We start from the raw sequence: 26,587 nt of genomic DNA, 5'->3' as shown, positions 1-26,587 counted from the left end.
ATATTATGCGCGCACACACACACCTATCTCACAGTGTGGCAGAGTATGCTAACCTACCTTCACAGAGTCAGCAATCTCTGGCAGACCCTTAGCAGCAGCATCTTTGATGACTGGTGTAATTAACCCTTTATCTGTTGCCACAGCCACTGAAATGTCAATAAAGGGCAGTTGCTTTGGGCTCTCTCCATCCCAGCTTACATTAACACTCGGCATTTGCTAGAAAGCAGAAGTAGGGAAAAATGTTGCTAAAGAAGTAGCTTTAGACCAAAGTTGTTACGGAAAAATAACTAACATTATTATGTAGTTTTGAAAGTGAATATAGCTAGACTGAAGGAAATAAATAAAACTTGGAGTTGAAAAAAGTGGTTTGGACCTCTATATTAAATATCTTTTATGCTTGGGAAGAATAATTAAACATACCATCTTTTTTGAAGCAAGCTTGAGGAAATTCTGATGATGTACACGTTTTGATCTCTTTATATCATGGTTAAGAAAAGGGCTTCCTTTGTTAAACCTAATTGCTAGGAAGAATTTAACGTTTGTTAACCTTCCTGTCTCATATGATGACCGACATGACCTTGAGGAGAAGAGGGGAGGGCAGAGGGGTAGTGACATCCAACCACATTACTTCTATGGCATGAGGATGCCTGACTTTCTAGTGCAGCCCTGGGAAATATTAGCAGGCCCTTAATAAATGACTGCCCTATTTAAGAGAGATTTCTTAGGCTTCATAAACATATGCTATATACTATATATGAGCATGTATATATTTAATATACATACAACTACACTGAGGATGAAAAAAACCAGAGGAGATGACTAAATGCCTGGAAACAGTGTGTACTGATAACGTTGCCAGACATCACCGGAGAAAATGATGCTGAAAAACAGAAATCAAAAACTGATTTCTCTTCTCAAAAATTCACTGCTTTCTGCAGAGTAAGATCCAAGCCTCCCAGCATGTCATTTAAGCATGGCAATCCACAATTTGATTCCATCCAATCTAATTTTACTCCTGACCACTCCCCTAAGATGAATTTCCACTTTACTCAGGCTTCTCGTTCTTATGCTACACTCATTTCTATTTCACCACTGTTCAACTGCAATTTTCACTTCTTCTTTCAAGGCTCAACTCTTTCATTCAACAATGCCCCTATGTCAAAATAATAAAGTCCCAGTCTCCCAGAAGATTTTAAATTCTTCATGGACAATGAAGTAAAAGAAGAAAAGAAAAGAAAACAAACAAACCCTCACAAATGAAGAATGTCTGGCAAATAAATTTAATTAGGAAGTTATGTAACAAAAACCTCTAGGATAAAGCCTAAGTTGTATTCAAAGGAAAATTCATCTTAAACTTTCTTATTAATAAAAAATAATTATAATGAATTACACATTCAAGTTTTCTAACAAGGTATTTCTAACCAAAATAAACCTAGGGAAATGAAGGAGGGAACACATAATGAAACAATGTAAAAGGAGTGATAAAGCTAATGTGCAATAATAAAAGTGAGACAGAGTTCAGAATAAACCCAGGCATTGAGGACATTAAAATAAGTATAAGAAACAAATTCAAATAACTCTAGGCTAATAAGTTTGGAAATCCAGGTGAGATGAATGATGTCCTGGGAATATGTAAATTTCTAAAATTGATTCAAGAAAAAGCTGAAAACCAAACAGCTTGATAATTATAGGGGAAAAAAATGGGAAAGCTGCCAAGGCCCCTTCCTCAAAATAGAACTAGGCTCCGATATTTTTACTGGTGAATTCTATAAAACTTCAAGAAATACAAATCTTTGTAATACTGAAACAAGCACAGAGAAAGGAAAGGGAAAAATACAACCAAATTCATTTTATGAAGCAAATGATTTAGAAAAAAGAAAAGCCTGAAAAAGCGAGCACACAGTTTAAATTACAATTACTTACGGTTTCTGATACAAAATCATAAAACGAAATCTTAACAAACAGTTAATGGACCACTAGAGACTCACTTGAAGAAGGCAAGAATGATTCATGGGAAGACCGTTAATATAAACCAAAATATTATTTGGTCAAAAAAGAAAAACCATATGAACATTGAGATACCAAATGACTGAAAAGGCATGCCTTTAAAATTATCTATAGCTGTACTCTCCAAGAGCTAAAAATAAATTCCTTATAAAAATACTTTAAATACAGCACTTAGTAAGCAGTGATGCAGAAAATAGCGTAGTTATAGAAAGACGGCATGACAGCAAATGGTGCTGAGCAGGGATTCAGGAAGCCTGGGCTTTGGATTTACATCTCCAGTCGGACACCTCGCTGAACTGCAGGCTCTGATGTTCACCTGCCTTCCTGCCACCCCACTGGGACACTATGAGGCTTCCTGAACTTAACTTGTCCAAAACTGAAGTCTAGATTCCCTGCCTCAAACCTGCTCCTCTCCCAGTCTTAGTACCTGGGAAATTCCATTCCTCCCACTGATTGGACCAAAACCCTTGTCCTTCTTTCTCTCACATTCCACATCCAATCCACCAGCAAATCCTGGTGGTTCTGCCTTTGAAACGTAACCACTTCCACCCTTGCCTCTCTGCAAGCTGAGTTCCACACAACGCCGCAGCAGGCTCTCCTTTTTCTTTTTAAAGTTTTAAGTCAGATCATGTTAATCCTTCGCTCAAAACCCTCCAAAGACTTCCTTCTCATTCGTAATAAAATTCCTCCTCCTTCCCATAGTCACCAAGGCCTCGTGTACTTCGGGACCCCCTTAGCCCCTCTCCCTCTTCTTTTATGTTTAATCTCATCTCTTACCCTCCTACTCTCACTAATTCCACTCCAGGCACACTTCATCCCCAGCACCATGTCTCTGGGTGACACGATCCACTCCTCACAGCCTCTGTGTTTGCTGTTCCCTCTGCCTGGAGCATCTTCTACCACATCTCTACATGGTTTTCTCCCTCTCTTTCCACAGGCCTTGTCTCAATTATCATCCTGCCAGAGAAGCCTTCCTTGGCTAACTTTTGAAAGTAACACCTCTAGTACTTCTGTTCCCTTAACCTGCTTTCTTTTTCTCCTCAGCACTTTCACTATCTGACATATATATTTGTTTGCCTTTCCCAACTAGAAATATAAGCCCCATGAGAGCAGAAAATATGTTGGCTTTGCTCACCACTATATCTCTAGTATTTAGCACATGCTAGGGGATCAATTAGTATTTGTGGAATAAATGGTCTTTATTCTGCTGTAATTAGTTGTCAGCCTTTGTGATTCTCAGTTTCTCCATCTGCAAAACTGAGTGAGATTAAAAAACAGAATATTTTTAGCATTAAAATTATAAAATTTTTGTCACTTAAAAATAAGGGTTCTATTTATTATATAAAATCCCAATTTGTGAGACTACTTTGGAAGCCAAAATTATTTGGGGTTTGCTACTTACTTTAAGGGTAACAGCTGCTGCCTTGATGATAAAATCGTTTACTGATACTTTGATGTCATCTGAAAGAAAAACAAGTGTATTAAAATTAGTGTTCATAATAAAACTTTTAAATTAACCATTATGATTTCAAACTTTTAAATTATGGACTGCACTGACAAACAATGATAAAAAATATTACAGGTTTTGTTCGCTTAGTCATGGTTCCTCTGAGTAGAAAAACTTGCATTACATGAGGTCCTGGATAAATAATATTAACCACGAATATAAAAGTTTTCTCCTGATCCTGATTACAGTTCTTTTAAACTGCTCAGATATCATACACAAGAACTTAAAAGATACATGACAACCATAAGCAGAAAGAAAAGATCCAAGTCCCATGTCTTGAAAAAGACAAATGGTCTGTCCATGGCATAGTCAGGAAGTTTACAAGGTGATTCATTTTTTTCCCACATCCTTTTCAAACGTCCGTATTCTGTGTATTCTTTATAATACATGGATTATATTAGAACAGTGGTAGCTGTAGTCACTTTAAAGAAACAAACATAGATATATATATATAGAAAGAGGGGATGTTCAGAAATTTCTTTTTACTAACAAAGTGTACAATGAAAAAATTTAAGATCACTGCATTAAATAAGAGCTGCTTTTTAACTTAACAAAACAGGATACAGCAAATGCCAAAGATGAAGCAATGCTGGCGTGGGTCTTAATGCAATGAATAAAATGAGGTTCTCGGTCTAGTTTTATGGTGAATCCATTTAAATCATTTTTTTTCCAGTATAATGTTTTAAGATAAAGCTGGGGTCCCCTCCCTTCCCAAAGAGCTGATCTTAATGAAAGCATTTTGTTTATACCTCTGCTTTTCCCAGTGCATATGAAAGTGTTGAAAATGTAAACTACATTTGATTCTTTATTGCAAGGGCTTCTATAAAAAGACTTTAAGATCTAGTCAGTTGATGGTATGTGGCAGGATACACAAATCCTGTTACTCTACTATGATGGAATTTTACATGAATGATATCTCATCCCAAAGGCATGCTAAGATTTCAGAAAGGGATTAGATGTATTACCATAAACCTAAACACCGTCAAACTGTCATGGTAACTGTCAGCTGCTCTTCTAATACACAGCTCTTACAATTCAGATTTCCAGAGACACAAACATTTTTGTTTGTTTAAAACTCCTTTGGGAGCAGAAAAACAAACAGATTTCCAGTGCTTAGAGACTTAATGATACCCACATACAGAAAATTTGGTCTGCATAAATTCAAACACGCAGACAGAATATTTTATGAGCACACTGTGCTTACCTCTCATGCCTCTCTCAGCCTCCTTCTCACTTTACCTACTATCCATAGGTGTCCACAGTGAAGACTTCCCAAACCATTTACCAGCTGATGATTTCCAAATCTACCGCCCAAGTCCATAGTCCTCACTTAAAATTCCCTGCCCTCATCATACTCCTACATTTGACCACTTTCTTCATCTTGAAACACATTCTCTTTCTGACTTCTGTGTCACAGACTCTCCTGGTTTTATTCCACTCTCCGCTTACTTACTTTCAGTCCCTTTCTCTCAACGTTGACATCACCCCAGGTGAGAACTTTCAGTTTGATACCATTTATATGATAATGATTCCTCCAAATTCTATCTTGAATCCTGGTGTATCTGGAGCTTCAGACTCATACACCCTCTTTCTCACATGACATTTTCTACTTACGTGTCTGATAGGCATCCCAAATCTAATATGTGCAAAGGAGATTTTTTTCAAGTTCCTTTATTTTTAAATAAAATTTAAAACATACAGAAAAGGGTTTTTTTGCTTTTTTTTTTATTGTGGACATTTTCAAACATACAGAAAGACCACTGGTAACATTTATTAATAAGAGAGTAGGAAATACATTGTGAGGGAATATCAAATATTCTCCTTTGCATACTGTTACAAAACAAAGTGTGGAACATACTTATAGAATGTTATATATTATAACCTTTAACGTGGGCCCTATGAAGACTTATCAAAAAATCCCTAATTGAAAGGACATACCAAACCCAGTCCATGCAAAGATACTACACTAATCCATACCTCCAATGAAACAGTACTGTTTCCTGCCTCATGAGAGGAAGGAAGCAGGAAAATTATTCCCACAATAACCTCTATATCATAACTAGCAAGTATGATTTGAAACCTGTAAGGGGAGCTTCCAGGGTTAACTTTGTGAACATTGATCACTCTGTCTAAAATAGCTTTCCATTTAGTTCCTTGAACTATTAAAATCTGTCAGGTTTGAAAGCCTGTACCTATACTGATTTTTCAGTTCTGCTTTCACTTAGGATGTAGAAAGCTGTAAGAGAAAGTTGTGCCCATCCAAATAGGGTGGGAGGAAAAGCAACATAAACTACAAAATCATAACTTTCTTGAGCTTATTAGGGAGCTGAGGTTATATCTAAGCTTTACAATTATGTCTAACATTTATAATTAGAGTTCCAAGGAGAAACCACATGAAGCAGAAGATATAGTTAAAAATAACTGTAACTGGGAGTTTTCCAAAATTAATGAAAGACAACAAACCACAAATCCAAGAAGCTGAGAGAAACCCAGATAGGATAAATGCACTAGGGAAAAAACAAAAAACAACACATGTTAGGCATATAATAGTCAAGCTGCTATTGGAGAAAATCTTGAAGGCAACCAGAGAGAAAGAAAACATCATATACAGGGAAACACAGATTAAGAATGGCAGCAGATATTCTGCAAGTCAGAAGATAATGGAATGGTATCTTTAAGTAAAAATATTGGGGAAAAAAACCTGTTTACTCAAAATTCTATACCCAGCAAAAATATCTTTCAAAAATGAAGGAGACACAGCCATTAGACTGACTATTATCAAAATCACAGAAATAAAAAGTGTTAGTGAGGATACAGAGCAACTGGGACCCTTGTGCACGGATGATAAGAATGTAAAATGATGCAGCCACAACAGAAACCAGTATGTTAGTTCCTCAAAAAGTTAGAGTTAGAATTGCCATTTGACTCAGCAGTAACACTTCTGGGGATATTAACCAAAAGATCTGAAAGTAGAGACGCAAAGAGAGATTTGTACCCATGTTCACGGCAGCGTATTCATAAAAATCAAAAGGCAGAAGAAACCCAGTGTCCACTGACAGATAAATGAATACATAGAGTGTGGTATATACATAGAGTGGAATATCATTGCGTCTTAAAATGGAAGAAAATTCTAACATATGCTCATTGTGAATGAACCTTGAGAACAATATGCTAAGTGAAATAAGCCTGTCACAAAAGGACAAGTACTGTATGATTCCACTCAAACGAGATGCAGAGTGGTCAAATTCATACACACAGAGAGTAAAACAGTGGCTGCTAGAGGCTGAGGGGAAAGGGGAACAGGGAGTTACTGTTTAACAGGTACAGTGCTTCAGTTTTACACAATGAAGAGTTTTGTGAATATGCATGGCGGCAATGGCTGCACAACAATATGAATGTACTTAATACCCCAGAACTGTATACGTAAAAATGGTTAAGATGGTAAATTTTATGTTATGCATATGTTTACCAGAATTCATAATTCAAGGTATGGAAAAAAATGAAGGAGAAATAGACTTTTCCAGACAAAAACTGCAAGAATTTTTTGCCAGCCAACCTGTACAAGAAACATTAAGAAAGTTCTTCAGGCAGAAGTATGATAGCAGATAGCTAGCACTCTGGTTCTGTACAAAGAAAAGAATGACAAAACTGGTAAAAATACATACAAGTATAAAAAGACATTTTTTCCCCTCATTTTTAAAACTTTAAAATATAGTTGATTTGCTAAAGTAAAAAAAAATTATACATATATTCTGCTGACATCATATGTAGAAGTAAAGCATAAGAATAACAGCATAAAGGATGAGGGAGGGAATACAGGCATACTGGAAGGTGCTTACATTATACATGAGGTGGTGCAATAAAAGTATGAAGGTAGATGTGATAAAGAATTATACTGTAAACCCTAAAGGAACCACAAAAATAAATAAACACGAATAAATAAATAAATAAATAATGAGGGAGAGGAGAGAGAGTAAAAAGAGAGAAATAAAATGGAATCATAAATAAACAAGTAATCCAAAATGAGATAAGAAACAGGAAAAACAGGAAGAATGATGGGACAAAAACAAAGGACAATAAATGGTACGAAAGAAAGTTTTACAAAGGAAAAACAAAGAACAAATCATTAAATGTGAACAGTTTAAATCTTAATAAAAAGACAGAAACCACAGGATTGGATTAAAAAAGTGAGAACCAATTATATGCTGTCTGCAAGGAACCATCTAAATACAGGCATACCTCATTTTATCGTGCTTTGCTTTACTGCCCTTTGCAGATATTGTGGTGTTTTTTTTTTTTTTTTTTAACAAATTGAAGGTTTGTGGCAACCCTGCTTCAAGGAAGTCTACTGGTGCCATTTTCTCAACAGCATTTGCTCACTTCATGTCTCTGTGTCATATTTTGGTGATTCTCTCAATATTTCAAACTTTTTCATTATTGCTATATTTGTTATGGTGATCTGAGATCAGTGCTCTTTGATGTTACTATTGTAATTGTTTCGGGGTGCCACGAACCACACACATAGAAGAAAGTGAACTTAATTGATAAATATTTGCGTGTGTTCTGACTGCTCCACTGACTGGCTGTTCCCCTGTCTCTCTCCCTTTCCTCAGTTCTCTTTATTCCCTGAGATTCAACAATGTTGAAATTAGGCCAATTAATAACCATACAATGGCCTCTAAGTGTTCAAGTGAAAGGAAGAGTCACACATCTCTCACTTTAAATCAAGAGCAAAAAGTGATCAAGCTTCGTGAGGAAGGCATGTTGAAAGACAAGGTAGGCCGAAAGCTAGGCCTCTAGTGCTGAACAATTAGCCAAGCTGCAAATGAATGCAAAGGAAAAGTTCTTGAAGGAAATTAAAAGTGCTGCTCCAGAGAACACATGAATGATAACAAAGCAAAACAGCCTTATTGCTGATAGGAAGAAAGTTTGAGTAGCCTAGACAGAAGATCAAACCAGCCACAACATTCCCTTAAGCCAAAGCCCAATCCAGAGCGAGGCCCTAACTCTTCAATTCTGTGAAGGCTGAGAGAGGTGAGGAAGCTGCAGAGGAAAGTTTGAAGCCAGCAGAGGTTGGTTCATGAGGTTTAAGGAAAGAGCCATCTCTATAACATAAAAGTGCAGGGTGAAGCAGCAAGTGCTGGTGTAGAAGCTGTAGCAAGTTATCCAGAGGATCTAGCTAAGAACATTAAGGAAGATGGTTACATTAAACCACAGATTTTCAATGTAGATGAAACAGCCTTCTATTGAAAGATGTCATCTAGGACTTCATAGCTAGAGAAAAGTCAGTGCTGGACTCAAAACTTCAAAGGATAGGCTGACTCTCCGGTTAGGCAGCTGGTGACTTTAAGTTGAAGCCAGGGCTCATTTACCATTCGAAAAATCCTAGGGCCCTTAAGAATTATGCTAAATCTACTCTGTCTGTGCTCTATAAATGGAACAAAAAAGCCTGTATGACAGCATACAGTTTACATACTGTTTACAGAACAGTTTACTGAATATTTTAAGCTCCCTGTGGAGACCTACTGCTCAGAAAAAAAGATTCATTTTAAAATATGATTGCTCGCTGACAAGGCACCACGTCACCCAAGAGCTCTGACGGAGATGTACAACAAGATTAATGTTGTTTTCATGCCTGCTAACAATCCATTATGCAGCCCGTGGATCAAACATAATTTTGACTTTCAAGTTCTTGTAAGAAATACATTTCATAAGGCTACAGCTGCCATATATAGTGATTTCTCTGATGGACTCGGGCAAAGTAGGTTGAAAAACTTTGGAAAGGATTCACTACTCTAGCTGCCATTAAGAACATTTGTAATTCACGGAAAGAGGTCAAAATATCAACATTAGCAGGAGTTTGGAAGTTGATTCCAATCCTCATGAATGACTTTGAGGGTTCAAGACTTCAGTGGAGGAAGTAACTGCAGATATGGTAGAAACAGCAAGAAAACTAGAAGTAGAACCTGAAGATATGACTGAATTGCTGTAATCTCATGATATAACTTGAACAGATAAGGAGTTGCTTTTTACTGATAAGGAAGGAAAGTGGTTTCTTGAGATGGAATCTACTGGTGAAGATGCTGTGAAGACCGTAGAAATGACAACAAAGGATTCAGAATATTACATAAACTTAGTTGATAAGCAGCAGCAGGGTTTAAGAAGACTGACTCCGCTTTTGAAAGAAGCTCCACTGTGGACAAAATGCTATCAAACAGCATCGCTGCTACATAGAGTCGTTTGTGAGAGGAGAGTCAGTCAATCAATGCAGCAAACTTCAATGCTGTCTTATTCTTTTAAAAATGCCCACAGCCACCCCACCCTTCAGCAACTCCCACCCTGATCAGTCCACAGCACTCAACATCAAGGCAAGACCCTCCACCAGCTGAAGGCTCAGATGGTGGTTAGCATTTTCAGCAATAAAGTATTGTTAGACATAATGCTACTGCACACTTAACAGACTATAGTATAGCGTAACATTACTTTTATATACACATGAAAATCCCCCCCAAAAAAGTGTGACTTGCTTTACTGAAATATTTGCTTTATTGTGGTGGTCTGGAACTGAACTCATGATATCTGTGAGGTATAAAGATACACATACATTCAGAGTAAAAAGATCTAAAAAGACATAATATAAAAACACTAATCAGAGAAATCTGGGATGCCTATACAAATATCAGGCAAAGGAGGTTTGAGGATAAGGAATATTATACCAGGAACAGACAGGACATTACATGATGGGTCTATTCACCAAGAAAACATAAAACTCCTAAATGTGTATATGCCTAATAACAGACCTTCAAAATACATGAAGCAAAAACTGATAAAAACTGAGAGGAAACAGACAAATCTACAATTATAATTAAGGATTTTAACGCTCCTCTTTCAAGAATTAATAAAACAAAGAGACAGGAAATCAGTAAGTTTACAGAAGGTAAGAAAAATAGTATCAACCAACTTCACCTAACCAACATTCATAAAACACTCCTCAAAAGTAGAACACACACATTCTTTTCAAGGACACTAACCTTTGTGCTCCATTGCCTGTGCTTAGTCGTGCTGGCTCTGCACCTTTGTAAAAGAATACTGCCTATAGCCTGAAATATACATAATAGCCCTTTCTTAATGCTCTGCCCCCAGAGGCTTGACCTTTTAAAGGTGTAACACTTTTTCATTCACATAGAGATAAAAAGTTGCAGAGCAGAAAGCAACTGCCTTGTTGGAGGTTTACAGAAACATTGTGACCAGACCCACCCTGGTACTGTAAGAACAAAGGATTCCAGCACCAAAAAGACTGCAACAACCAGTCACATCCCCTGATCCTTTTAGTATAAAAGAAGCCTGAATTCTAACTCGGGTAAGATGGTTCTTTGGGACACAGTCTGCCATCTTCTTGGTCTGCTGGCTTTCTGAATAAAGTGCTATTACTTGCCCTAACATCTCTTCTCTCAATTTATTGGCCTGTTGTGCAGTGAGCAGTATGAGCTTGGACCAGGTAACATTATGACTATAAAATAAGTCTCAACAAACTTAAAAAGATTTAAATCATACAAAGTGTGTTCTCTAAACCCAGTGGAGTTAAACTAGAAATCATAAAAGAAAGAAAACTTTGAAAAGTCCCTAAATATTTGGAAATTAAACTTATACTTCTAAATAACTGATTAATTAAAGAAGAAATCACAAGGGAAATTCGAAAACATCTTCAATTGAGTAGGAAGGAAAATAAAACATGCCAAAATTTATGGGATACAGCTGAAGCACTGCTTAAAGGGAACTTAAAAGTATCATATGCTTACATTAGAAATAAAGTTTATTATATTATATTGACATCGATTTTCACCTTAAGAAACTTGGGAAAAAAAGGGCAAATTAAACCCAAAGCAAACAGAAAAAATGAAATAATAAAGATGTGTAAAAATCAATAAAAACAAAACTATAGAAATAGAAAAAGTTAGTAAAATCAAATAACTGATTCTTTGAAGAGATCAATAAAATTGATAAACCTCTAGCCAGACTGACCAAGAAAGTTAGAAGACAATTTACTAATATAAAAAATGGTAATCTCACTTCATTTACAGTCATCCCTCCGTATCCGAGGGGAACTGGTTTCAGGACACCACTTGGATACCAAAATCCAAGAATGTTCAAGTCCCTTGCATGAAATGGTGTAGTATTTGCATATAGCCTACATGCATCCTCCCGTAAACTTTAAATCTCTAGAATACTGGTAATACTTAATATGATGTAAATGCTATGTAAACAGTTACCAGCGCATGGCAAATTCAGGTTCTGCTTTGTGGAACTTTCAGGAATTTAAAAAATATATGGTTGGTTTAATTCACAGATGCAGAAGCTGTGAATATGAACGGCCAACTGTATACATAAATGTTAAATGTATAATAAGGTAATATGATCAACTTAATGCAATAAATTTGATAACTTAGAAGACATAAACAAATTCCTTGAAAAACGCAAACTACCAAAGGTCATTCAGGAAAAAATAATAACTCTTAATCTATTTTAAAAGTTGAATTTGTAGTTAAAAATCCCCATAAAGAAAATGGCAGCCCTAAAAAGCCTCATTGGTAAATTCTACCGAACAATTAAAAAACAAGTAAAACCAATTCTACTAACTCTTCCAGAAAATAAAGGAGTAAGAAACATTTCCCAACTTATTCTGTGATAACAAACCCAGTAAAAAAAAAAACTCAATAAAAGAAAAACGACAGATCAGTATTTCTCATGTGCACAGGTGTAAAGATTCTTAGCTAAATTCTAGAAAACGGGATCAAGCAATATATGAGAAAATTTTTAATGATTAAATGAATTTTAATCTCACTTACTAATGAGGAATCACTCATGTAAACAAAGGTGATTCAACATTTGAAATCAACCAATGTAATTCATCATATTAACAAGGAAAGAAAAGATTATTTCAAAGGATACACAAAAAGTATTTTAAAAAACTTAACATCCATTCATGCTTAAAGTTCTTGGCAAATTAGGAATACAAATTTCTTCAACATGAAGAAGGGAATCTTCCAAAAAATCAACAGCTAACGTTAAAGACTGAATGCTTTCCCCCAAGATCAAGAACAAGGCAAGAATGTTTGCTTTTATCACATACTGATCACTGTAACAGAGGTCCTAGACAGTGCAATAAGGCAAGAAAATGAAATAAAGCCATACAGATTGGAAAGAAAAAATAAAACATCAGATCATTCTAAAAATTCGTATGTCTCTTAGCAACCTTAATTTTAATAGATGTGGAGAAGGAACATTACAAATTTAATAACATGAAAGTACATTTTGAAGAGGAACTAAACATTAAAATGTATAAAGAGTGATATCTAAGATATATTTACAATCTAAAACATTCTTAAATCAGTTTTGGATTTTATGCTTTCTAAAATGTTAAGAACTGCTTCTTCAGATATCATACCAAAAAGTATGACGTATTCAATACTATGGAACCAAGTTATTTCTTATAGGAAGAGAGAACCAATTCTCTTCTAGTGCTAAAACCTGCCCAGATGATGAAACTGACGGAAAAAGCTACACAATGTGCCTTTCATAAATAAAGGATCTCATAATAGTTAGTTTAGCATGTGTATTACATTAAATAAACTCAACTTTACTAACCTCTGACCAGATTTTGCCTAACCTTTAAAACAGCTCCAAGGTCACAGTCAGTAGTAGCATATGCATGAGGTACAGTACGTTTAGATTCAGTTAACCTCTTGGCAATAACTCTTCTAATATTGCTAGTAGGGATTTCAGTGAACGTGCCCTGCAAAGAATAACATGTCTATTAAACCATAAATAGAATTGGAAAAAAAAGCAAACAAACTGTAACTGAAATCTAGTCTCAATGACCTAACTTATGAAAATAAAGATTAATACAGTAAAACTGTTATGAAAAATTCTTAGTATAAGAAGAAATATAAGAAATCTGAGGAATTTTAACTTTATAGTATATGCCTGTAGAAAAAAAGCAGAAAAATTCATGTTTCAGTTGTGAATGGAACATCTATGTTACCATGTTTAAGATGATTAAAAAGAAATGTACCAAATCATGAATAAACCCCTCATGGGTGTGCTTATTGAGATATCACCTACAAGCCTGTAAGTAGCTTCTGTTACAAACATCACTTCTTAATAAAACTCAAAGCAATCAATAAATCAACAATTACAGGCAATTTTTACTTATAAAAATGGCATACATGAGAAAAAGGTAATCCAAAATACTAGATAATCTGCCAAATTATTTCTATTTTGGTTTGTAATTAAAAATAAAAAATCACATGAGCATCTTATTTCCAAGAAACTCATAAAGTATGAACAGGATAATAAAATCTTCCTGTAACTTTACTGTAGCTTCTCCATTCTGTTCCCTGAACCTCTAACAAAAACATGATGGACCTTAAATTACGTCTAATTCCTTCTTTGTCCTTCACTCCATTCTGGGACTGGATTACAATCACTTAGGATAATACAAATCAGCCAAAAGTACAGCTGACTTCTTTTTTTATAAATGCTTTCTGTGGGAATTAAACATCTTATGTTAGCAAAATACTTGATCAAATAAAATAAATGCTGTCTACATACTGTAAGAATTTTAAAGGTTTATCTTTCAAATTTGAATAACTTACTTTTTAAAGAAATAAGATCTGATTACTCATAAACTTTTGTGTATGTAGCCACAAATCATTAATCTACATTTAAAAAATCTGTTTCTCATGAAACTTGTACTGTTTTTAATTCTTTTAAAATACTATATTGGAATATATTTCTCCATCAGAAAAAGCAGTGTAGGTTTATTTATTTATTTATTTCAGTGCCCATTCAGCTTTAAACAAACCTGATTATCCTGCATTTCTTCTGATGGGAAGCAAATGACATAAAAGGTACTAAGAAAGGGAGACAGAGGCAAAATGGAGTAATTTGAAAACAAAAAAGGGCTATTATGTGTATCCAAGAAGGAAAGAATGATTAGCTATACAATCTCCATAGTTCTTCACAGTAAGACTATCAACTCCCTTAGTCAAAAAATAAAACATATCCACAAAAGGGAGCTGGTGTCAGCTACCAATTATTAGTATCACACCCAAGAAAAAAAAGACATGAAAAGTATCACGATTATAGAGCATGTATACATGGCACTGACATTGTGGAACCTGTGGCAAATTTAAATTGAATCATAATTCTATTTGGAAGTTAGCACTGTACAAACAAATCTGGTTTATGGAAATATGCAAAACAAAACATTTAGAGAATTTCTGTCTTCATCACTTTGAGCTACTACTACAATGGACTGGTAAAAGAACTCATGAAACAGAGAGTAATGGTTCTTATTTCCTCTCTCACTTAAATCTGAAAAATAAAAATCTACTCAGATGACATTACCGCTACATTAGGCTGTCCAGGAGTTGATACTGGAGGGATCATTGGCCGGGGATAAGATGGCCTGGCTGTGGCCGGTGGGGGTAAAGATGCTGTGGGAATGGCTGGCAGGGCTGGGGTGGGTCTGGATTCAGTGATCTTGCCCATCTGTTTCAACTGGACCAGTTTGAGAGCATCCCTGGAGATAAGAAGGGAGTTAGATAACCATGATTAGCAACCAGGAATATAAGAACTTTCAGAAAATGGAGGCCAGATGTGAAGGGGAAATGAAGAAATATACTAATGTCACGGCTGTAACGCAAAACGATTTGAGCTAGACAAGAATATCTTGTCTCTTACCTGTTCTACTGATTCGTATTTGTCCAATGGCTACAATATTTGCACATTTTAAAAACAAAACAACACACAGATTTTATCAAAGCATTGGGTGTAGACAGTTATTTTTTAAAGGAAAATCAGTCTTTTTTTCTGGGGGCGGTGTCTTTTGGTAGATGAGCAATTCATAAATTAAGCCATACCCTCATTCATGGTATTTGTGAAATAATTTTCATATAGCATTCAGAAAGTGTCAAGCTTACTGTACCTATGACTTTCATTAGAATATTTACTAAAGCATTGTTTATCCTGGTGTAAATTAGCTTGTTTATGGCCAGAAAATCATACCTCAAATGCTATCAGCACAATCTAATGTAATAAACCTAACCCATAGCAGCATTTAGAATGAAAACTAAACAAGTAACAGACTTGCCTTTGTATTACTCTGCAAAACAAAGGTGTCTTTGTTTATTAAAAGGATATAATTAGACTACTATTCAAACTCTCAATCCATTCGAAGTTACAGTGGTATAAAGTCATGTACTTCCTTAAACAAAACAGCTTCTTCAAAAATTTTAATCTGACAGTTCTAAAGTACTTAAAAATGTTTTCTATTAAAAATGTTTTAAATCTAAAAATTTTTCAAATGAAAAAGGTTTTACATAGTCTAAAAACAACTTCAGGGTAACACAAATCTAAAGGCAAATTATATTTTTTAAATTTCTTAAACACAGTTAATGATTTGATGTTATCACATACCAGGCAGAACTCTGAGATGGCCCCAATATTCCTGTTCCTGGTGTACATACCCCATATCATCTCTCTTGAGTGTGGGTGGGCCTGTGAATATGATGGATGTCACTCCCATGATTAGGTGACATTACATGACAAAGGTGATGGATTTTGTAGACCTAATTAAGGTCCCAAAGCAGTTGACACTGAGTTAATCAAAAGGCAAACTATCCTGAAAGGGTCAGACACATCAGATAAGTTCTTTAAAAGGAACAGGGAATCCCTAAAAGAAGAAGTTTGAATGGCGATTCTCCTGCTTGCATTGGAGAAACAAACAGGCATTTATGAACTGTCTATGGAGGTGACCTCGTGGCAAAGACCTGAAGGAGGCCTCCAGGAGGTGACAGCAATCCTCGGATGACAGCAAAGCAAGAAAACAGGGCTCAGAGTCCTACTACCCCAAGGAACTGAATTCTGCCAACAACCATGTGAACCTGGAAGAGTGCTCCAATCTTCAGAGGAGACCCTAGCCCTGGCTGACACCTTGATTTCAGCCTTGTGAGACCATGAGCTGGAAACCCAGCCATGCTGGACCAGGACTTCTGACCCACAGCACTGTTAGATAATAAGTGGGTGTTGTTTTAAGCTACTAAGTTTGTTGCAATTTGTCATGCAGCAGTAGAAAATTGACACAGGCAGGAACGCTCTAGCTTGGCGAGGCATCATGGGAGGGCTCTCCCAATGTGTACTGGTGCATTTTTAAGGAAGGAGAGTCTATGATTTCTATATCAGGTCCAGAAAGGGATACATGAACTTAACATTAAGTGCAAGTAAGTCACTTGTTTCAAAATTAAAGATCTGACATTTAAGATAAGAGGTCAGACTGACAAAGAAATCTTAAAGGTTGTATCATCCTTGATCTTTAATTACTAAAAGAGGGAATAAAAGTGGCAAAGTGAGCCTCTTGTGTATGTACTGTGGTTATGTTAATGTAATCTTACACCAGCCATGTGAGGGAGGTATTATTACTCCCACTTTATAAATGAGTAAGTAGGTTCAAAGAGGTTAAATTCCATTTCTAAGTCAGTAGTCCTCAAGCACCTACTCTACTGTAGGTGTTGAAAATATAATGTTAAAACACTTCCCAACAAGGAGTGTTATTCTATAGGAGAGTCATACATTAATTAAGTAAACAAATGAATAGATAGTGAAGAAAATAAAGCAGAGTAATGAGATTGAGAGCCATGAGTGAGAGGAGGTGTTACTTTAAAACAGGGCGGTGAGGGAAGGCCTGAAGAAATAATATTTCTGTGGACGGACATGAAGGAGCAAGTCTCAAGAACAGCTGGGAAAAGCATGTTTCTAAGCAGAGAACAGCAAGTGTAAAGGCAGGGAAATTAGGGCTTCTAAGAACAGAAGGAAGCCCAGCATAGAAGGAGGGCAGTGAACAAAGTGGAGAGGGTTTAAAGATGAAGCTGAAGAGGTAGACAGCTAGGAGCTGCCAGGGCTGGGACCAAACCTGGGTATGGCCAACTCCAAAGCCTGTGTATTTCCTACTACCCTTCTAATACCTGTGCAGAGTATGCCAATTAAACTATGCAGAGTCGGAACAATTTTTTCTCAGACGAAAAGGCTAGAATAGAATTTATCTATTCTATTAGATTAACATTATCTCAGATTAACAGCAATTCCGTGATTGAATGAAGAATAGTTATCTACCCAGTTTGAAGTAGCTAAAAGTAGGACCTCCAGACAAAGGCCCTTCACCCACCGCACAAAAAGTAACAGGAACATAACTGGAGGCAAGGCTGGTTCTCTAAGGATGAGCCACAAACCTGATGGTAACGGCAGAAAGACTGAGTGTCCTGGGGAATGAGCTTATGTGCTCTTAAGGCTTTTTAACAGCAAGCTTACTCCTATTTGGAAGTTAATTTTAAATTTACTTATGACATTTATAACCCAAAGCACCATTTTTCCAGTTAACTGCGATAACATTTACATGTGAAGTAAATGACTGCCTTACAATTCCTGGGGATTTATGTCATGAGTCAAAACCTTGGCCACATAGATAAAAGTGTGAGCACTGATATAAGATAAGGCCTTTTGTTTTAGAAAAATGCCTTCAACAGAAGATATTTAGCGTTTAAGAGCTGTTACAAGCCACAATCTAACATTACTAGTCCCCTTTCATCATATAAGGTAATTAAATACACCTCTCTAACAAAATCTATTATTAATCTGGGTTTTAAAGTTTAGCATCAGAGTGGCATATACAAAACACATTGATTTCTTTATACAGGGATCACTAGTGTACCCTCAGTAATCGGTTAAAAACAAACAAACCAACAAACAACAGCAGAAAACAATGAACACTTGAGGAGAGTAAAAAAATCTAAAATAATGCCTGAATACATTCTACTTAAAGGTTGGTCACACTAAATAGACATATTCTTATTTCACTATCAGCATTACTATTACTTACTATTTTTATCAAGAAAAGGCAGTTTAGGTTCATCCCTAAAAGTATGTAGGAGTCATCAATCATAAACAAGCAGAAAATCAATTCTGGCCATGGGCTCACAGTAAACTTTTATTGCTGATTTTACACTTATATACCTCATAAAGTATGAATGTTAATTATTGTTTAATAACAGCCAATAATTTAGTTTCTGTAATGCAGAGAATGATTTTTAATGATTTCTGTCCATTAAGTAATTAATCAGTCTAAGCTTGAAGAATCAGGTAGATATTAAAAGCTATAAAAATTAGAGAAAATCTGATACACCATTCACTTCTGCTTTGGGTATTCACTTAAGGCAGAACCTTCTCTACCAGATCCCTTAAGTCATTTGGGTGTGCTACGAAGTAGTTTTAAAAAGAAGTAACACTGAAAACATCCTAGACATGACTGTCATGCCTACTATATTTGTGATGCTGTGATACGAACACAAGCATTAGCTACAAGTATGACTTAAGACGTAGGTATGCCAAAGAAGTTAGGCTATAGGCCAAGAACCTCCAACAGTGTCCCTGGCACTTGTTTTCCTAAAACAGTTACATGTACAGGCAAAGCAAAGTCTACATGTTTTTGCACAACATACACTCTGAGCAATATGCTTGCTTTCATGCAACATTAAAATAGCAAACATGACACTTATGGTTTTCTTCATAAACACAATGGGTCAGAGACACCTCCTCAGCTGTTGCAACTGACTTTTCTCTTCTACTTGCACATTTAGTTGACAAGGTAAGAAGGAAGGATGTCCCTCATTATTTCAAGAATGTGTGCTAAGGTATTTGGGGCACAGCTTATGCTGAAGGCTGCCATTTGTCAATCTTACCAGAAGATGACATTTCTGTAGATGACACGAGGACAAATTTTTCTCCAAAGCTCACCTCAGTGTTTACCTTAAAACAAGGTATCTTTAGTAGTATACAAAGTAAATATTCTCAATAACGCATGCTTCCAGGATCCACTTTCCTCATGAAATCTTTTGTAATACGTCATACTTTAAAGACCGAAGGTTGACCCTCTTATGGTAGGGAGTTAAAGGACTGGGTAATAGGCAGACAAAGATAGCAAAGATGTCAGAAACATAACTCTGTAATAGTGCTTCCTTGGGGTATCCAAGAAGAGAACACCACTCTGTCCTCCTTAGGAGATGCCAGACTACTATGACCACTTTCAACGTGGGTTTAAAACAGATACTTGCTCACCGTGTATGTATTAAGCACACGCAGGAAGAGCAGGGAAAGAAAAGGAAAACTCTACGTCTTCACCCCACTGCTGTCACACCACTGGTGTGCCCTCTAAACGGTCACTACTCACCAACTTCAAGAGCCTTTCCTCAGATCCCTTCCTCCTGGGCTTACACCCATCTCCTAGATAGCCTCCAACACAGAAATGTTGGCCTTCTGAAATGTTTACCTGCTGATGGTCTCAACTGGAACTATCACTTTATTATCTATCAAACCCACCTCTCTAGGACCAAACTATCTCCCAAGATGCATCTTCACCTCACTGCTTCTAATATTTGGAATCTGGTTTGTCAGCACTGACAATAAGCTTCAAACCAAACACATTAGTTATTCCACCAAGACAAATGCTTCCGCAAATCCCTTATTTCTATTTATGGGGCCAAAATGTCATCACCTGGAACAGAATCCCAAGTTCTTCCCTTGACTCGTTGCTATCCTGGTCTGTGCTCTACATTCTATCCTTTACAGGCTTCTGGATTTTCTCCTTATAATGCGGTATCCATCAGTGATCTCTCTTTTACGTTCCTACCCACATTCGAGTATTCATTCTCTCTTAGCTAGACTACCTTATGAGCCTATTAATTTACCTCCTTGCCTCAAGTCTTTTTCTGCTCCAATTTATCTTTCACAAATTTGCAAAATTGATCTTTCTAAGTTACATCTATGATTATTTTACATTTCACCAAATCTTCAACAATTAATGAATTAAATATAGACTCTTTATCTTATCCCTCAGATATATATGGGTAAGTCTACCATGATATAAAGAAAGTTGCTTTCTCCCACTTTTACAGAGACTTTTTCATAAGGTATGGACTGGTAGAAGATTAACAAAATTAAGATACAAGTGGTATATACTAAATAAGGATTAATGTGGGGAAAAAACTAGGCTTAACTACCTATCAGGATTCTTTACTTTAATTTTTTATGGCTAAGTGAAACTTTTAAGTCTTTTAATTAAAAATCCAGTCCAGGATGTTGCCTTTCAGCCAGGGGTCAGAATGGCTGATTTCCAACTCATGTGAGTATGTTGGCACAAACTTCACAGTATATGTTTAAGAAAACCACACACACCTGTCTGATTAACAAATCAGTAAGGCTGAAGTACAGATAAATGAGGATATCTAAGAATTAAAGTGTATTGCTTCCGTTAAAAGAAATATCCAACAATAAACCAATGCTTTAATGAAGAGTAAAATAATCCAATGAAAAGAGAGAAAAGTCACCTGGTCTGCCGCTTAATAATTTCATAACTTAGCTCTACCTCAACTTGTAAAAATTTCTGGCCAATACTACTGATCACTTTTATCAATAGTAGATAAACAGGGAATAAGCATATTGCTTTAAAACATTAACTCAATTAGAAAATTTAATATTACTCTAGTAGAAATGTGGCAGACACCACTATAGCAATTTCACATTAGTTCATATGCCTATTTGATTAACCTTTGTCTTCCTCACCAGACTAATTTTCAATAGAGCAGGGGTCATCTGTTTTAACATATTCTTGAAAGACACAAAAGTTAAACAAATAGAAACACATAGCCTTCTTGAATAGGAAGACTCAACATCATAAAGATGTCACTTCTCCCAAAGTTAATTTAAAATGTGATACAATCCCAATAAAAAGAACATAGTCTTCCTGCCCAACCCCACCAGTAGGGCTAGACAAATTGTTTAAAATTCATTTGGAAGAATAGTACAATAAAAATAAACCAAGAAAACTGGTTTACTGAAAAAGAAGAGCAAGCATAGCTCTATCAGACTTTAAAGCTTACTATAAAATATTTCTAATTAGGAGTGTGGTCCTAAAAAAGTGAGGTACTAATTCACAGACAGACTGATCAACGGAATAGAAAAGAAAATCTAAAATGAGACCCAACTGCATATGGAAATTGCTTTAATCATACACATGAGCAAAATCCAAATGGGTTAAGAATGAAATTTTTTCTTAAACTATGCTTCAGAAATTTAAATGTGATTGCATGATTATTTCATACAAACTTAAAAACAATATAAAGATTCACCATTCTGCACTCTAATTTTCTCCATTTATCATCATTTCTAAGGTTCTGGCTTAGTTATCAAATTAGAACTGTTTTTCAGAAACGCTGCAATTATTCAAAAAACAACCCTTGCATAAAATACATTTTATGCCGACAAAAGCAATTAAAAGTACAAAAGAACAGTGTATTTCCTTTTAAATCTTAACAGTGAATAAGCCCTTCTTTAAATACTTTCAGAAAAAGATGATCATGATAAATAATGGAACTGGTTATTACAAAAAGTACACACATACTCTTTAGTGAATATCCCCCGAGGGCCAGTGGCTGTGCCCTGGTTAGCATCCAGTGAGTGTTTTTCCAGAATATTGCGGGCAGCTGGACTTAAACGGAACCTAAAGAAAACATGAAAATTAATGGAACCAATTAACACTTATATTTCATTCAAATATCTCTAAATGTCCACAGTTTTGCTGATAATTAGAAAAATTAAAACATAATAGAGCTAAAATGACTCCCATAGATAGTGACAGTCAAATAAATGAATCTGTACTAACCTGGTTTACTTTACTATGAAAACATTTTCATAAAAATTTAACTAGTTATTATTTCAAAACACTCTTTTAATAAGAATAAATATTCATAGGGAGAAAGCTTCTATTTTGACTAATCACTTGTCACATGGCTCCTCACCACATACATCAATAAGAAACTATGTTGTTCCTTCATGGTTTTTTATTATAGTAAAATATATGTAAAATTTACCATTTTAAGCATTTCTAGGTGTTAGAACTGAGTGGGATTAAGTACAATTACAATGTTGTACAACCATCACCACCACCCATCTCCAGAACTTTATCATTCTCCCAAAATGAAGCTCTGTACCAATTAAACAGTAACTCCCCATCCCTCCCTCCTCCCGGCCCCTGGCAACCATCATTCATTCTACTCTCTGTCCTTACTAATTTGACTACTCTAGGTAACTCATATAAGTGAAATCATTCATCATGTGTCCTTTTGTGATTGGTTTATCTTACCTAGCATATCTTCAAGGTTCATCCATGTTACAGTATGTGTCAGCATTTCCTTCCTGTTTAAGACTAACATTCCCTTGTATATATATAGCACATTTTAGACATATGGGATGTTTCCATCTTTTGGCAATTGTGAATGCTGATGCTATGAGCATGGGTATATAAATATCTCTTCAAGTCCCTGCTTTTAATTCTTTTGATTATATCCAGAAAAGGAAGTGCTGGATAATATGGTAATTCTATTTTTAATATTTTGAGGAACTGCAATTCTGTTTTCCAGAGTGACTGCACCATTTTACATTCCCACCAACAGTGCACAGAAATAGTAATTTCTCTATATCCTCAGCAACACTTGTTATTTTCTGTTTTGGGTTTTTTTTTCTTGTTTTTAGATAACTGCCATTTTAATTAGTGCGAAGTGATATCTCACTGTGGTTTTGATTTGCAGTTCCCTAACATCTTTTTATGTGTTTACTGACCATCTGTACATCTTCTTTGGAAGAAATGCACACTTGAGTCCTCTGCCCATTTAAATTGGGTTGTTTTGTTGTTGTTGCTGAATTACATCTTAACATATTTTTTCAAGTCCTTAGTATTTACACGCAAGCATTTTTACTTCATATAAAAAGAGGAGAGGCAAACATAATTATGTTGATTCTATAGACAAGGAAACTGAGACACACACCAAAAGGTCACATGACTAAGTGTCTACTCTTCAAATAAGACCTTTAAGCCTAATAGCAAACACAAATAACTACACAGTCAGATTTTTAAAAATAAGTAAAACGGGCTAGATCCAGAAGTTTATAACTCCAAAAAGGAGAGGAACAAATGTGGCATTTTCTGCATTTCTGGGAAACAGCTCTAGCTGATATGGGCTCAGTGGTACCAAATCTTCAGATTTTTCAAGAGAAACTGAAATTTTAGATTTTAATGTAAGATTAACTAGTAACAAACAAACTGAAAAAAAAATTTTTAAATCACTACATGGGCCAACACTGTGCAGGTTCACAGGTCAGCTGGTTTTTAAACTACACCATGGGGTTTCAGACCCATGTAAATTTCTAACATTGGATATTAGCAAAATCACAGAGTATACTACCTTTGCAAAAGGGAAAAGAGCATTAAGTACAAAGCATCCATGAGCCTACCTTGTGATTTTCATGGAAAATAAAGAGGAGTCAAGGCAATGGAGTCAGAAATACTGTATGATAATGGAAAGTTAAAACTCAGTACTTCAAATACACTGGCAACTTCTAACAAGAACTGACAATGGTAAACGACTGGAAAAAAGTATAAAAATGAAAGTGTCTGCATTTTTATTTACGCTCAAAAGCGTTCTTAACAGGACCATTTTTCAAAAAGAACTTTTTTTACAAAAAAAAGGAATTTCATATAATTATAGAGAATATTAAAATAAAACATAATTTTCAGAGTCCATCGATTAAAGTTATGGAAAGCTAAAGTGAAACGATGTTTACAAAGTATCTGTGTTGTTACAGAACAACTGGACAAAACTGAGCTCTAATACATGTCAGAAACTCAAATGCAGGGTAGTTAGAAAAGGAATGCATATTAAAATGCTAATTTCATTTTATATCAGCTATACATTTGAAACTGTAATTCACATTACAGTAATTAGGATTCCATGAATGGGAACACAGTATGAAGTTTGGTACACTGAATTCCATTCTGGAATCCTAAAACCTAACTCAAGCTCAGTGGGGACACAGACTATTTGTCTTTTTCTCCACAAGGTGTCCAGGGCCTTCACAGTACCTGGAATATAGTAGGTATTCAATACTATTTGTCTGTGGAATAAACAATGATGGTAAAATAATCATTCCTAGACCTCAGTTTCCTAAGAGAAAAAAAGGGAAGAGCAGCAACTTCCTACTTAATGTACAAAGGTGTTTTAAAAAGGATAATGATTAAAATACTCAAAAAGTTGCTGTAACTTTTTTTTTTTTTTTAATAACATCATTCGAATAAACATACTCACTGCAGTTTTCCCGGTGTGTGTTCCTTTTTGACAGGGGTAGAAATCTGTGGTTCTGGTGAAGGGCAAGGCACTGATGGTTTTGAAGCTGGTGACGAAGGACCTATATCTTTGGGAATTTCAACATGTTTCCAATCTTCTCCTTCTTCAACCAGCAAACCAATTAGTGTACCTAGCCGTATATTTTTAGATCCTTCAGCAACCTATATTTTAAAAAGAAAATAATTGCAGAGATGGAAAGACTCATGACTTCATGAAGTAGTTTATTCCTTGGATAATTCTGTACCAGTCAGAAATCTCTCTTAACGTGAGCTAAATTCTACATCTGAGCTAGCCTGCCTCCGCCTTCCATGTGCCCCGCCTACCTTCCCGCACTTACCCCTTTCTTCACTACTCTCCTCCTTCCAGTTACTGATTCTACCTCCTGAAAAAAAAAAAAAAAACCTAGAATCTCTCCTCTTTCTGACAGGCTTCAAATATATAAGAGCTACCATTACTATCTTCCTTTTGATGTCATTCAGTACAAATCCAAAACAGGAGTTGTAGTAACATATCTTAACTATTTGTCTTTCCCAGACAGTTTCCACAATGGCTTAGAGAATTCCAAGATTTCATAAGGGATTAACTCCTTCAAATAAGTCATATTTATGAAAATTAATTTAAAGTAAGATCTTTTCAGTAAACTTAGTCTCTGGAAAAAAGGACGTCCCACTGTATAGACAGAATTGGTTAACTACTGTGGTTAATAATGTTAAATATACTTTCCACATTTCTCTATATTTAATTTCTTCCTTGTATTTATATTTGCAAGACCTAAGAAATAAAAACCTCATGAATTTTCTGTAAGTACATGAGAAACATGGTGGTGTCTCAGCGGACTAGTTTTTCATAGATAATGCTAACTAAAAACATAAATAAAATCGAAGATGATTTTTTTAAACTCAAATATATTTTAAGCATTTCAGCAGCATTAATTTATAAAGAAAGAGTTGATTCTTATTTACTTATTAAAAGAAGTCCCTAGAGAACCTTCAGATGATAATATAAGTTCAGTACTGGAAGAAAATGTCATTCCTTCAAAGTTTTCTATTGTTCCCTTTCAATGACTTTAAATAAGGTTCATTAGAGATGTAATCTAATGAATAATAGAATGACAGACTGCAGGACAGTCACTAATATAGTAATTATAAGTAAAAGCGTAACTCTTAGAATGGGTTTGACATTTTCTAAGTAACAGTAATTTTCATGCTTATTACTATGTGCACTATTAAAATAATAAGCCATAAATTCTGAGAGTTAGGAAGCTTTCTAAGTTTACTAACTACTGATGGAGAAGAACAGTAAATATATATAAGAAATGGGTATATAAAACTAAATAAGGGGCTTTCCTGGTGGCGCAGTGGTTGAGAGTCCGCCTGCCGATGCAGGGGACACGGGTTCGTGCCCCGGTCCGGGAGGATCCCACATGCCGCGGAGCGGCTAGGCCCGTGAGCCATGGCCGCTGAGCCTGTGCGTCCGGAGCCTGTGCTCCACAACGGGAGAGGCCACAACAGTGAGAGGCCCACGTACCGCAAAAAAAAAAAAAAAAAAAAAACTAAATAAGGATGTTTAATGAATTGCGGCTGAGGAAAGAAAAATGCTAAACAACCCAAGAACAATTTGTTTAGTTGTTTGTCACATACTAAAAAGTTTCACTTCTGTGGTCTGCTCATTTTTCTTTACTATGTCAAAAAAATGAGTTAAGATTACTAATGGGTTAACACTTTTTCTTCTTCTGAAAATGTCTATTTACCTGCTTATGAACTGGTAACTCAAAATCACAAAG

General features: G+C 35.6%; 1 protein-coding gene across 2 annotated transcripts in view; it reads right to left on the bottom strand.

Annotated features, from left to right (window-relative positions):
* PDHX (pyruvate dehydrogenase complex component X) overlaps positions 1-26,587 on the bottom strand; it is a 73,192-nt gene that overhangs the window by 6,033 nt on the left and 40,572 nt on the right. For both annotated transcript variants that reach the window (XM_081239742.1, XM_081239743.1), the window contains exons 4-9: positions 24,766-24,965; positions 22,026-22,124; positions 14,924-15,098; positions 13,160-13,307; positions 3,410-3,468; positions 58-216 (exon numbers count right to left, since the gene is read on the bottom strand). In XM_081239742.1, the coding sequence (XP_081095868.1) occupies positions 58-216; positions 3,410-3,468; positions 13,160-13,307; positions 14,924-15,098; positions 22,026-22,124; positions 24,766-24,965 (840 nt within the window). The remainder of the gene's footprint in view (positions 1-57; positions 217-3,409; positions 3,469-13,159; positions 13,308-14,923; positions 15,099-22,025; positions 22,125-24,765; positions 24,966-26,587) is intronic.

This window comes from Mesoplodon bidens (genome assembly GCF_964165515.1).
Source record: "Mesoplodon bidens genome assembly, chromosome: 7".
NCBI lineage: Eukaryota > Metazoa > Chordata > Mammalia > Artiodactyla > Ziphiidae > Mesoplodon > Mesoplodon bidens.
Note: the sequence above shows the minus strand (reverse complement) of the source record. Positions and strands in the feature narration are given on the sequence as shown.